Below are 14,210 nucleotides of genomic sequence, written 5' to 3'. Positions count from 1 at the left end.
TTTTACCCACAATGATTTTTTTGCCTAATAGCATTAGTGGGATACATGACATTTTTCTTTTTAGAAAAGGCAACTGCTTCCTCCTTATCTTCCTACCCTAATCTTGGGTAAAGAATTTCATAATTTTACTTAGCTTTAGGGGTGTATGGGGTGCTCAGGGAGGAGTAATATCTTTTGTGTGGAGGGCTTGTCGTGCCCTCCTAGGGCAGCTCTCCAGCCTCTGACCCTCACCTGACACCCAGCTCTCACTTGTGGCTCCTAGTAGCTGCTAGCATGCGGCAGCGGCCACACCCCAGGCAATGGCTTCGACAAGCCAGCTAAACCTTGTGAGGGTAGCCATCGGGTCATCATCGTCGACCCCTGGTGAACTAGGGCTTTGCTCACCCAGCATGTGAAGACTGCTTCAGGGGAACAGGAGGAAGAAACCAACAAGAAGGTTCAACGGCTGAGATGGCGATGCAGCAAGGCACTGTGGAGTGCTTAGGGCGTGTTGGAGCACAAAAGACAACACAGCCATCCAATGCAGCTGAGGAAGTCTCCAGATGTAACAACTTTTTGTGCCACTGGACCCAGCTTCCAACGCCGAGAGAGTGGGACTGTCTCTGTGCATCGACTTTTCCACTTAAATCTTCATGCACAAGTGTCTTTGTGCACAAAAACACACAAAGACAATCGTCATCCTTGGTTACCAAGAGACTACTACCACTTAGCTTTAAGTATTCAGTAATAATTCATCCCTTTCTCCTTTATATCATATTTTTTTCTTCCTCCAATCTTCTGCCACAGATCAATATTGTCCCTTTTCTTCTTCAAATCTTTTTTAAAAAAGAATACTTCACTTCCCCAGATTATCTGGAGAGTAAAAAGATATTTCTTGAGCCCCTTTATTCTCCCTTTGAGGAGGAAGACCAGCTTGTGTTTTGAGAATAACAGTTAACTTGGTTTTGACGGAAAAATAAACATCATAGCTCTTCTACAAGATTATTACAAAATTCTCTCAGCTCTCCAAAGAATGATTTAAAATTTTGTAGTAAGGGATGTTTTGTCCACCCTTTATTTAGAGAGTACATCTATAATGTCATCTTCACAATGCAGGCTTTTCCTATATGTTTGAATTGACAAAATTTATTCTATAATGTATGGGAATTCAAATTATATGAATTTCTATTGAACTTTTGGTTCTATTGTATTTGGGAAATAATATTTTAAAGAGGCTTACTTTTGTTATTATTCCATCTGTGATTCTGTTATGCAATACTTAGACAAAAAATATAGTTCAATAAGTCAAGATCATGGGACTATAGATTTAAAGCTGGAAGAGAACCTCCAGTTTAATTCCTCAAAATGAGAAAGCTGAGCCCCAAAAGAGCTTTGCTCTAGGCTATACTGTCAAAAAGTGGCAGAGAAGCCAATGTAGTTTCTCTGACTCTGAGTCTAATATAATTAAAACTTAACTTATCATGGTTCTATCCTAAGAGATTCCTATTCAAGATCAACAAATGCTAGGTTAACCAAGTTATGAGACTTTTCTGTACCACAATTAAGAAAATGTGTAGTTAAAATTTTAAAGGCAGATGCTTTGTTACCTAGTTCTAGAATTTCTTTCAAAGTATAAGACAAGAAAAGAAATGGTCCACCAGTATGTATAGGAACACTTTACTAAGGGTTCTTTGTGTCCTGGGCACCAGGAGCTGAGCCAAACAGAACTTATCATTCATTCATTTCTAATGGCATTGGTCCTATATTATTCCTACAGGACTTTGCTCACTGGCAAGTATGTAATTTATTAATTAAGAGGAAAACACATTAGATGACTGTATAAACATATGCCCATTCATAACAGCTCTTTAGTCAGGAAGACAAATTCAAATCTGGCTTCAGAGACTTAATAGCTGTGTGACCTCGGACAAGTCACCTAACCTGTTTGTACCAGTTTCAACATCAATAAAATGGGAATAATAGCACCTATCTCCCAGGATTGTTGTGAGAAACAAATAAGATAATATTTGTAAAGTGCTTAAGCACAGGACCTGGAATGTGGCAGCATATAAACATTAGCTATTATTTTTATCTTTCATATGCTTATCTAAAGTAATAATAAAACAAGTATAAAGTATTTGATATACATCTAATAAATACATTAAATGTATATATGTATAATTTATATGTAAACTAATGATTATAAAAGTAGGTTATTTTCTGTTTAATAGTTTCAATAATTTTTAACTTATCTACTCTTTTCCCTACACAAACCAAAGATTCCTCATATTAAATTTTCATATATTCATTACTATTCTCTTCTGCTCCTCTTCTTTGTGTGAAAATCTCTCCATGTTATCCTCTTGAAGGACAATAGCCCTTGTCATCTTGTTTATTGTTTTTAAAAGAATATATTTTGCTTTAGTAATGGAATTCTTTAGAAGCATTCCTACTTAAATAATAGTGAATATGTCTGCATCTAATAACCTATAGCCTTCAAAATTTAGGATTTTCCCCATATTCTTCAGATTTTTATATTTTTCTTAATATGCCTGAATAGTGATTTACAAAACAGGCTCATTATCCAGCTTAGTATCTTGAAGAAATCTATTTTCTTATTCTGTGTAAGGAATACCCATATATCTCTTCCTTCTGGTAAGTTGGGTTTTTCAGAGCCGTATCTACAGAATCAAAACTCTCCATATTATAATGTGAAAAGCTTTGACTCTTTAAGGTGTCATTCTAAAAAACAACATATGACTGATCTAAACTATTTCCAGCTCCAGTTACCGCTAGTCTTGCTGCTGAGGAGTAGATGTCTTCTGCAGTTCTTTTTCATGGCTTATCCTAAATTCTTGTTTGCCACAGTCCTCAAAGTGAAGTAGTAACTCAATGTTTGCTATATACTAGTCCATCAAACTACTAGTTCCCACAATATTCATTACTGATCAAACACAATAAAAACTAAATAGATTAGGTAAACAAAACAAATGCAATTAACTAAGAATTTAGGAAGCAACAGGTGGTCCTCTTCTGCTTCTTTTTTCTTTCCTTTTAAGATGTATAAGAGCTCTCATATGAGGAGGCAGTCATGAGAAACTAGAATATATAATCACATCTTTCTTCCCTACTCCCCCCAAAACCCACCTCCCATCTGTAGAACTGAAAATAAGAACCTTCTAACAAAGCAATCTAAACCAAAAGTCCACAAGAAATGGCACTTCTTGGTAAGGCTAAACTCTCTACAACCCAAAGTGATCCCATTTCATTCCATCATCTCCAATAAATTACCCCTTTTATTATCAACACGATCTATTATTATTCCAACTGCCCCTTTGACTTGAAACCTCAAACTCTCATCACGAAACTTCACTTGAAATATTAATCTCACCAATCTCTCCAATTTCTCCATCCCTCAATTTCTTTTATAGGTCATCAGTCCTGCACTAGCTCTACCCTTCCTTCTCCATCATGGTGAACCAGTTCAATATTGCATTGTCTTCTCTTCTCTCAAATCCCTTACTCCCTTTTATCTAATCACCAGATTTGCTCTGCCAAGTCTCAGCCTCAGATTACTCCCACCATGTTCTGCCTTTGTTCTTCCTCAGGTGCTTCACAATGAAATCTGAGAAAATCATGAAATCTTGCCAACTTGATTCACTACAAATTTACATTACATAGCCTCAATTGGGCCCTCACGAATACAAGACTGGCTTTTCGCATCTCTAATTAATTCTCTATTCCATCATAGCATCCCTTCCAAAGCTTTTCAACCCTCAGCTGAAAATCTTGCCTCTTCTTCCTCCTCCTCACCTCATATCACACCACCCTGATGCCTTCCAAAACTATCTCTTCTTTAACCCTGTCTCAGAAGAAGAGGTGGCAAGTAAAAGTGATCCCATTTATTTCATCTCCTCCAATAAATTACCCCTTCTATCATCTCCACTACCTATCTTCTCTATCACCCTTTTTACTTCATTCTTTCATAAGCCTATAAACATGCTCAGGTCTCCCTCAATTCCCCCCCAAATCCTCACTTGATACATCTATCCACACTAGTCTCATCTCTCTTTTCCCTTTTGTGGATATACTTCTTGAAAGGGTCATGAATAACTGATGCCTCCGACTCTTTTCTTAATTCTCTATAGTTTGGCTTCCAATCTCATTACTCAACCAAAGATACTCTCTCCAAAGGTATTAATGATTTATTGTCAAATCTACTGGTTTTTGCCTAATACTCACTCTTTTTGGCCTCTTTACTGCCTCTAATACTGCTAATCACTCTCTTCTCCAGGTTTTCATGCCCTTTGCCTAGTCTCTATTGCTTTTTGTCTAGGTCATAATTAATAATAGATTATCCCTAAGTCTGTATTGGGATCTTATTTTCTATTCTATACTATTTTACTTAGTGCTCTCATCAGTTCCCATGGATTCAATTACCATCTAAATACTGATGGCACTCAGTTATACTTAACCTCTCTCCTTACTTCTATATTCCTGTCTCCAATATCCTTTTGGATATCTCAAGCAGGATGTTGAGAGACACCTTAAGTTCAACCTTTCCAAAACTGAATTATCTTTCCTCTCTCAATCCTCTTCCCTTCTAAACTCCACCATTCATTTCAAGAATACCACAATCCTCCCAATTATCAGGTTCACAACTTCAGTGTTACCTTACTTTTTCTCACTTCCATATCCTATTTATTATCAACTCTTGTTGATTTTTATAACATCTCTCATATATATTTTCTTTTCCCCTTCAATACCACCACCACCTTGGTGCAGCACCTCCGTAACTTCACACCTTTTATAATGCAATAGTCTTCTTCACACCTTTTATAATGCAAGTCTTCTGGTTGGTTTCTCTGCCCAAGTCAGGTCCCTCCACTCCAGTCCATCCCCTTTTCTCAGCTGCCAAAATAATCTTCCTAAAGCAAAGATCTAACCATGTCACCTCTCTTTCATTCCATAAACTCCAGTGGTTCTCTATTACCTGTGACCAAATATAAAACCCTCTATTTTGCATTCCAAGTCTTTTATAACCTAATTCCCCCCCCTTCTTTCTAAAGCTTTCCTACATCTTATCCAACCCCATTTACTTCTGTGATTCAGTGACACTGTGCTCTTTGCTGTTTCTTATACAGGACTAGACATCTTCATTGTCTGTCTCCCATCCCCTGGAGGACTCTCTTCCCTCATCATCTCTGCCTCGACTTCCCTGGTTTAGTTCAAACCCAAGCTCTCACACCTGCTGCAAGAAGCCTTTCTCAATGCTCCTTATTGCTTTCCTCTGGAGGTCACATCTAATTTACGTTGTACATTGCTTATTTTTCCACAAGCATTTGTTGTCTTCCCTTCAGACAGTGAGCTGCTTGAGAACAGAAATTGTCGTTTGCCTTTCTTTGTACCTCTAGTTCATGATACATAGTAGATGCTTAATAAACACATAGTTACTGAATTTACCTGGCAAGTTGTGTGTGTGGGGAGTAAAAGAGGGTTAGGGATGGTGAAGAAGGAAGGCTGAAGGGAAAATATTAATAAGATGAAGATTAATATCAGGGAAATAACAAATGTTACTTTAAAAAATTATCCCTTTGCCAAATAATGGACTAACTTCTTTTCCTAAAAAATTGTATAACATATTAAAGCTAAAAGAGGCAATTGAAATAATCTTGTCCCACTTGCTGAGACAAATTAAGTGACCCACTTTAGGTAAGAGTCAAAGCTGAGACTGCATTTCCAGACTCCAAATTCATCATTCACCTTATTCAGTAATTATGATATATGACACTACTTTTAAAATTACTATATAATCTGACTACTTAATGCTCAATGTTTTGTTGCATTCAAAGAACAGATGAACTGGTATAGGATTCTTTATATAATTATTTCAACTCAACTTAAGATGAATTCTGATATAACAATCAAAATTTAATATTTTGTTTCTGGGAACCTCATTTTGCTTTTTCTCTAATCTTCCTCCAAAATTATTGTGCACATATTTCTTCTATCCAAACTTTTAAAAACTGACAAGCATTACATAAAAGTTCACAGGAAGTCCATTTGCTGTACAAATTCCTATTAAAGAGCAATAATTCCACTCAGATAAAATATGGAAGAAATGGGAAAAATAAGTTTAGAAGAATTGTTATTAAATGAAGATTAAATACCAAGTTGTTGACCTATAGAAAAATGAAAATAACTCATATAAATGCTACTTACCTATAAGTGAATTAATAAATAGAGCAACATTACATAATATCAATTATAATATATCTAATTAAAATAATAAATTAACTTTTTTAAACTATTATGCAAATTTAATAAAGTATTTTATTTGAAACATTCCAACAAAAAAAGAGACAAAATAAAGAACACAGAAGAATCAATGAAGAATATGAGAACACATAATAGAGAATGAAGTAGAGTACAAATGTTTAGAAAGTTTGGAAAACAAATTTAATAAAGTATTTTATTTTAAACATTACAACAAAAACAGACAAAATGAAGAATACAGAGGAATCAATGAAGAATGAGAACACATAATAGAGAATGAAGTAGAGTACAGATGTTTAAAAGTTACAGAAAGAGCAAAAGACCATTATCTTGACAAAGTTTTAAAAACAAATATTTATAAAAATTTTAACATTATTTTAAAATGTCAATCACTTAATTATTTTTTTAAAAATCAAGTATATAATTAAAGAGTTTGGTAACTACCTCTCAGAAAATAAGCAAAACTAATAAATTTATCATCAGTCAAACATCAATTCTTGTAGGCATGGTAAACTTGTACTAAAATTAACAAAATAAGGATTATTTTTTTATTCTCTTGTTGTAAATTATTATTTCCCTTTTAAGTGAATAAACACAAATATTAATTAAGAAACATTTCAATTGAAAAATTATATTCTAACTAAAGAAAAAGATTTTGATTAGTATTAAGGAATGAAACAACTGTTACTTCTATAAAAGAAATTAAAGAATTTTAGAAAATGGAGACATGTAGATGTATAAGAAAATAAAATAACAGTTTCTTTATAATCTGCCTTATCGATTATAGTTTTAAGTTTAATGTCATATTTCCACAAGAGCAACCAACCAAAATGGCAGACAACTCTAAAATTGAAATATACATAAAAATTTGTTGAATTAAGATGCTCACAATTTGAAATGGTTTTGAATCCTTAAGGTATGCTCTTTAAAACTGTTATAATTCATATATGCAAATACTTATTTTAGAAATCATTTTCTAAAATTTCCCAAGAATAGTTACCTACTTAATATCACCTTTATATATGCTATAGAATCACACAAACAATTAAATAATATATGTAATTATCTAACCAATTAATAAACTGCAATCCATTTAATTACCATTGTATTAAGGACTGAGCTTATAAAAACTGAAATTCTAAACTTGTGTGGGAGATTACTATAATATTAAATTAGAATTTCAAATACATTACCTCAATGTCAGGTAATGAGGAAGAACATTATTCCAAAATTTTTTTGAATCTGATAACCCATTCACTAAATGTTGCTTTGAATGTGATTTCATTTTAGAACTCTGTATAGTACTATCTTTCATCTCTGACTTGGTACTATGGGTCCTTAGGTATATTTTATCTTTGTCATATTTTATGGTTTCTTTTATTTGACTCACCTTTTTATCTTCCTCACTTTCATCCTTACCCTCCCCTTCATGGTCTTCTTTTTCACTATCCCCTTCATCATTTTCCTCTTCTCCTTCCCCGTCATGTTCTCTCTCCTCCTCCTCCTCCTCCTCTTCTTCTTTCCCCTCCTCCTCTTCCATCTCTTCCTCCTCCTCCCCGACTTGTTCCTCCTCCTCTTCTTCCCCTATCACTTCCTCCTCTTCTTCTTCCCCCTCCTCCTCTCCTATCTGTTCCTCTTCTTCCTCCACCTCTTCCCCTTCTTCTCCCTCCACCTCTTCTTCCTCCTCTCCTCCAACTTCTTCCACCTCCTGCCCCACCATATCTTCCCCTTCCTCTTCTCCTACCTCTTCCTCCTCTTCTTTCTCTACCTCCTGTTCCTCCTCCTCTTCCCCTTCTTCTACCTTTTCCTTAAACTTATATCCTATCTCACTTTTATCCCAGTCCTCTTCCTCCTCTAGGCTCCCTGTCTCTCTCTTACCTATCTCCCTTTCTTCTTCTTCCTCCTCCTCCTCCTCCTCCTCCTCTTCTTCCTCCTCCTCCTCTTCCTCCTCCTCCTCCTCTTCTTCTTCTTCCTCCTCCTCCTGTCCCCATTCTGACCCTTGGTTGACTTCAGGGCTCTTTTTCTTACATCCTCTTTTATCTCTGCTTTCTGTAGTTTCCAGCTCATGTTCCCCTTCTATTCCCACATCTCCCTCTGCTTCACTCACCTCTGCATTTTCCTCTCCTTCACCTGTTTCTTGTTCTGCTTCTTCCTCTTCTACTTCATTCATATCCATATTTTCTTCATCTAGGGAAACCAAACCTTCTTCATGCTCCTCTTCCTCCTCTACCTCTGTCTCTTCCTCTTCTGCCCCTCCTCCCATCACCATCTTTTCCTTTTCCTGTGTCTCTATCACTTGGTCATTACTATTATCACATTTGGCATTTACTTCTATTTCTTTCTCTTCAGCCTGTTCCTCTTTCTCTTGCTCATCACCTTTTAGATTACACAGCTGATCATCTACCTTTCCACTATCTTCTTTTTCTTCATTAGAGCATTCATTATTTGGCTGGGATTCCTCAACAATCTCAACTACATACTGTTCACTAGAATTTTCACACTCCTTGTTATTTTCTGACTCTTCTAAAGTTTCTTTTTCATTGTCAGAGCTTTTATCTTGTTTCTGATTTTTACATTCTTCAATAAGACCTTCATTTTCTTCATCTTTAATTTCACTAGGTTGAGTCTGAAGAAGTTCTTCCTTTTTGTCTTGTGCCTGTGAGCCATCAGAAGATTTATTATCGTTATTTTCTAAATCCTTTCCTTCCTTCCTTTCATCCTTCAGATCTTCTATTTCTAGTTGCTGACTTCTCTCATGCTCTGTTTCATTGTCAGAAGCTATTTCTATTGTTTCTAAATTCTTCAGACTACTTCCTTCCTCCTTTTCCTCCTCTACTCCTTGCTCCCTCCAGATCTCACTGTTATTTAATAACTCTTCTCTTTTAAGAATCTCTTCGTCTGTTTCCTTTGGAATCTCTTCAACAGGTTTTTCTTGTGGTATAATTTGAACTGTGTCACTATTTATGGACTCAGATAAAAGTGACTTATTATCTACTGTTTCTTGGTTTATAGATATCTCCTTCTCCAAAGACTCATCCTGTGTCTGCCTCTCTTTCCTTGTTTCTGACATCTCTTCATCTCCACTAACTTTTTCACATTCAGTCTTAGAATTGTTTTCAGTAAAAGATGTATGTTTCTTCTGTTTCTTGGTTGTTTCAAGATTCTGTAAATTTGATGAATTAGTTACCATACAACTCTTAGCTGATAAAAATAACTTATTTACTCAAAGATTCTGCTTAATGTTTTACATTTTTAGGCTTTTCACTAATAAAATAAACATCTTAAGTTGCACTAAACAGTTCTTTTCTCCATTTTGATAATCTATGTTCATAAGGAGTTTGTGGTAGACCTAATTTACCACATTTAATTTACTATGATGTACTCATGTCCCTATTTAATAATTTTTACATTCTATTTTCACTTTCTCATTAACTTATCTAAATTTGAACCTATTGTTTTAGATTTTGATTTCTATACTTTTAAAAAGACCTAGAAACTCTAGAACACTGCATAATACATTTTAATCTTTCCATCTTCCTTATTTTTGGTTTTATATTTTTTATTTTTCTTTAATTCTATAAGAAGCTCAAAATGAAAAGAATAAATAAAAGCATGAAAGGACAGGTGAAATTTTTAGAAAAAGTAATGATTTGATGGAATGAAAATATGTAAAGAAAATTTCAAATGGATTAATTTTTTCAAATTATACCCAATAAAAATGAATTATTCTCAGAATATATTTTTTTTATTCTCCTAAAAAGTTTTGGCTAGCTACCTTTACCAGTTTTCTTGTTGGAAATTTTTTTGGACCAGACTAGTGACTTCATCATTTTAGAGAATTCCCAAAGAAGAAACCTCCAAAAAATGTAACTTATCTGTAGCATAATGTTGATGTTATTCCTGGGTCACTGTGGGGTAACCTGCCCATCCATGTTCATGAAGGTACTATGTGTCAGGCAAACAAATTAAACTCAGCTATTTCTGATGCAAAAGTTCGCTCTTAATCCACTGCATACTGTTCCAGTCCAAACCATTCTATGGATTGGTAAATTATGTAAATTCTCTAGCAGGGACCTTCATAACCATAATACAAATTATCACAAGGGAGCAGAGGTGAGAAGAGCCAAAAAGGGGGGGGGGAGTAAAGCATCACCTTTTTAAAGTGTATAGGTTTTAAGAAATCAGAACCTTTAATACTAAAAATAATTTATGAATACACAAAAATTTGCTGAAGAACAGTGCAAGACCACTGTCTAGCAATTAAGAAATATCGGATCTATCAAAAATCTATCATTTAGATGAGAAAACTAAGATTTAGGGGGACAAAATTATATCCAAAATCACTTGGGTAAATATAACAACAAAGAATCACATTTATATAAAAAGCTTTAAAATTTACAAAGAGTTTTCCTCATAATAACACTGTGCAAGTGTTACACCCATTTTATAAATAAGGTTTAGAAAAGTGAACGGATTTTTTTCTTGTGGTTACAGAGCCATCAAGTACCACTATGTCATCTTATTTCCTTGTGGCCAGGTTGTCATGGCAGAAAAAAAAATGAACAAGACAACAATTCTAAACAGGAAAGATATTAAGCAGCCTGTGTATTAATTTTTAAATATGAATATATACTACATTGAAAAGTATATGTTAGAATAATTTTAATGTTCTAAAATATCAGTAAATACTAACCTTTGTTGAAGTGTTCGAAGAAGCCAATAAAGAAAAATGATAATTTTCTAAATAGACAGTGACATGTACATTAAACAGTCCTTATTACTTTACCTTTTGTTTTTGAATTGGTGATAATTTTAAAGATTGATCATTCACATTCAGGCTCATCACATGTGTCTGAAATAAATTAAAATATCTGCTATAAAAAGATTGCCATGCCATATACTTTAAAAAAGTTGCATTGACAAAAATGACACAAACTAGTTCAATAAATGTTATCAACTCTCAACCAACTACACTAATAAAAGAAAGGGATGGCTTAGATAACTTAATATGTCAATCAGATAAACCCAAGGTCATTTGTTCTTTTTTAGTAGGTTATCTTTTTCTTGCAACAAATGTACTTTTAGAATTTTATTTACTTAGATCATTGTTATAACTGCTTGATAATCTTTTGAGTTGTTGAGGTTGGTAACATGAAAATTATACTGGGATTTTAAGAAAGCCAGTATGTTACTTAAGCTTTTTACTGCTAACACACATAAGTCTCCCAAGATTTTTATTCTGTTGCTTGAGTACTTTCATAACATCTTATGACTCATACACGAGTCCTCTAAAAAAGAAAAGAAAAAGTATTGCCTTTGAAGTTTTAAAAGGTGCTTCTTATTTCTAGAATTTCAGCAATTGGTATTCTCCTTATTCGGGGCTTTTATCCTATCCACTCTGGAATCAAACTGAGTCAGATTTTCTACTTTCTTTTCCTAGGTCAAGGTCAAAATGGAATATAAGGGAAAAATCCCTTACAATTAGGGATATTCAAACATAAGATGGATTGCCTTGGGTTCTCTTATACTCGAAGTCTTTAAGCAAAAGTTGCAATGACCACATATATTTGGATATGTTAGAAAATAGATTCAGAATTAAACTAGGTGGACTGTGAGATCCTATCCAACACAGAAATTATTATTTCTAATAAAGCTTAAGATAATTAGTTTATTTGAGGTATGTTTCTTTATTTTCTAGTTTTTAAATTGCATCCTCCATTCATTAGGTTTTTTCCCCCTATTTTGATAATGTTTCAAAGAGTTTGAACTATAGTGTCATATCTAAAGTACCAAAAGTCAAATTCCATTCATTGGTAGTCTAATTACTTATGATCCTTAACACCCTTTGTACTCTTGCCCCAAATTCTGTCCACCAGCAATGCAAAAATGAATAGGGTTCATAGAAGAATAAGAATCATATTTATCTCCTTCTTTGTTGTGACCAAAAACAGTCACCATCATGTAGCCAGCCTACTGAGCTCATAAATCTATTACTGGGACCATATTCAAAGACAGCATATGTGGAAACTACCAGAGTTTAGCTTCCATTCATATATTCTTTAGAACCCAAGATCACTTTTACACCAGACAAGGTATTAGAATGAGAAGAGTTTGAATTTTTTCTCAGAGAACTGTTTAAGTTAAATCTCAAAATTTTTGGCAAGTCTCATCATTTTCAATTGCTTTCACAGTTAATGTTTCTGATTTCTTTTCTGACATTTATAATGCAAGATGTCATTTTTTATCTAAGCATATACATTTTTGTTGTATTCTCTCTCTTAATTACTATTTTTGTTTTGTTTTGACAGATAAAGGATGTATTTAGTATAGAGTAGGATACAAACCACCTGGAGCAAAGGAAAATAATTAAATTTGTTGACATGCTATTAACTTTAAAGATTTTTGACATAATTTGATATCAAGTTTACAAGACTTTGACACATTCTTAAATTTATTTTTAATCACAATGAATATTAAGTATACATTTGGTTATCAGTTCATTTTTTCCAAGACTAGCTTTGATTATAGCCTGTGGGTTTTCAATGGGATTTAAATTAGATTGTTTCTCAGAGGATTGAAGCATGTTTATCTTCATCTTTTACACGAATTTCTTCACTTTTTGTGATCTATGACATGATTTAAGGTCATGCTACAGTACTACATTTCCATTTGGGAATTTCTCTAATTCTAGAACAATTCTGCTTCTCTGCATTTTAATATATTTAGCAATTTCATTATTCCTTAAGTTGGATTAGTACTTTCAGGTCCACTATAAAGACTCAAATATTTTTAAGAGGTGGATGTTTTGCAGTGTGATGAAGATACACAGATCTTATTAATTCACCTACACTTCTGAGAATGGTTCTAGTCTTGGATGAAAAATAATTTCATCAGGAAAAAAATTATATTTCCTAATACTTAGTACACCAGACTTTGTATTGTCTTCCTCATTACAAATGCATTTTTCCATAGCCACTTAATAGTTCTTTAAAAAAAAAACTAGTTTCCTTGATGTCCTTTCAACTTCAAAAATCTCACTTCATACTACAGAGGAATCAGGTCTTTCTGAAGGTTTCTGGTTGTCTTTGATGATTTAATTAGGGTATTTTAAAGTAGTCCTCTATAAATGCTTGGCATTGTTTTTCATTTTTTACTATATTTTCCTTTGTTCGGTGCAAAAGTTATTATTTCATTATCATTCATCAATGGTATTTGAAATGTTTAACTTCTCTAGACTTAGCTGCTTCACTATCTTCAGTCATTAAATGTGCTCTTTAAGAGATATAACTTTTATACATTTCCTTTGAATAATATCTTGCAAGATTGTTTATGCTACCTACACCAAAGCAAGGATGTATTATTGGGTAGTGGAGAAACGGACTAGAAATCCTAAGTATTTAAGCTTCATGACATTATTTCTTGACATGTTTATGCCATGTGGTATTTCTGTCTTCTCACACAGTGGATTCAGCTTTAGTTATACTTTCAAAGCTAACTTCTTTTTCTGGATTTTTTGGGTTAGATGGTTTTGAGGAAAAAAATTATTGTCACCTTGCCAATTCTTCAACATCTTTCAAAAACCACTGACAATGACTCAGCAATCGTATCCAGTTGGTTCAATAACCTAGCATATAGGACATTTGGTCCAGGCAGCTTATATTAATCAAGAGAAGTTAGCTGCTATCTCTCTAATTACAAGTTAGTAACTCTTCATTTGCCACTTTTGTTTTGTCCTTCCCAGCCAAAGATCTCCTTTGGCAAAGAAAACAGAAGCAAAAGAGAAATTAAGTAGAGCTGCCATATCTCTAAGGTCAATTATCATCATCTCATTTCATTGGGTCCTATTTTGATCCTTGATTTGGTATATATCCCAAACATAACTTTAAAAACCCTTGTTATTTTTACAACTTTTGAACAGAGATTATTAAAAAAGATATATTATTTTTACCTCTTTT

The 14,210-nt window shown here is 33.8% G+C and overlaps 1 protein-coding gene across 5 annotated transcripts in view; it reads right to left on the bottom strand.

The window, feature by feature from the left end:
- The window catches only part of RPGR (retinitis pigmentosa GTPase regulator), a 116,049-nt gene that overhangs the window by 24,051 nt on the left and 77,788 nt on the right, over positions 1-14,210 (bottom strand). For 4 of the 5 annotated variants that reach the window (XM_056826251.1, XM_056826252.1, XM_056826253.1 and 1 more), the window contains 2 exons: positions 11,042-11,107; positions 8,363-9,418 (listed from right to left, as the gene is read on the bottom strand). In XM_056826251.1, coding sequence (XP_056682229.1) covers positions 8,363-9,418; positions 11,042-11,107 — 1,122 coding nt within the window. The remainder of the gene's footprint in view (positions 1-8,362; positions 9,419-11,041; positions 11,108-14,210) is intronic. The other variant, XM_016433366.2, reaches the window with a different exon arrangement.

This window comes from Monodelphis domestica, chromosome 4 (genome assembly GCF_027887165.1).
Source record: "Monodelphis domestica isolate mMonDom1 chromosome 4, mMonDom1.pri, whole genome shotgun sequence".
In the NCBI taxonomy this organism is placed as follows: domain Eukaryota; kingdom Metazoa; phylum Chordata; class Mammalia; order Didelphimorphia; family Didelphidae; genus Monodelphis; species Monodelphis domestica.
The sequence above is the reverse complement of the archived record's forward strand: the minus strand, read 5'-3'. Positions and strand labels throughout refer to the sequence as shown.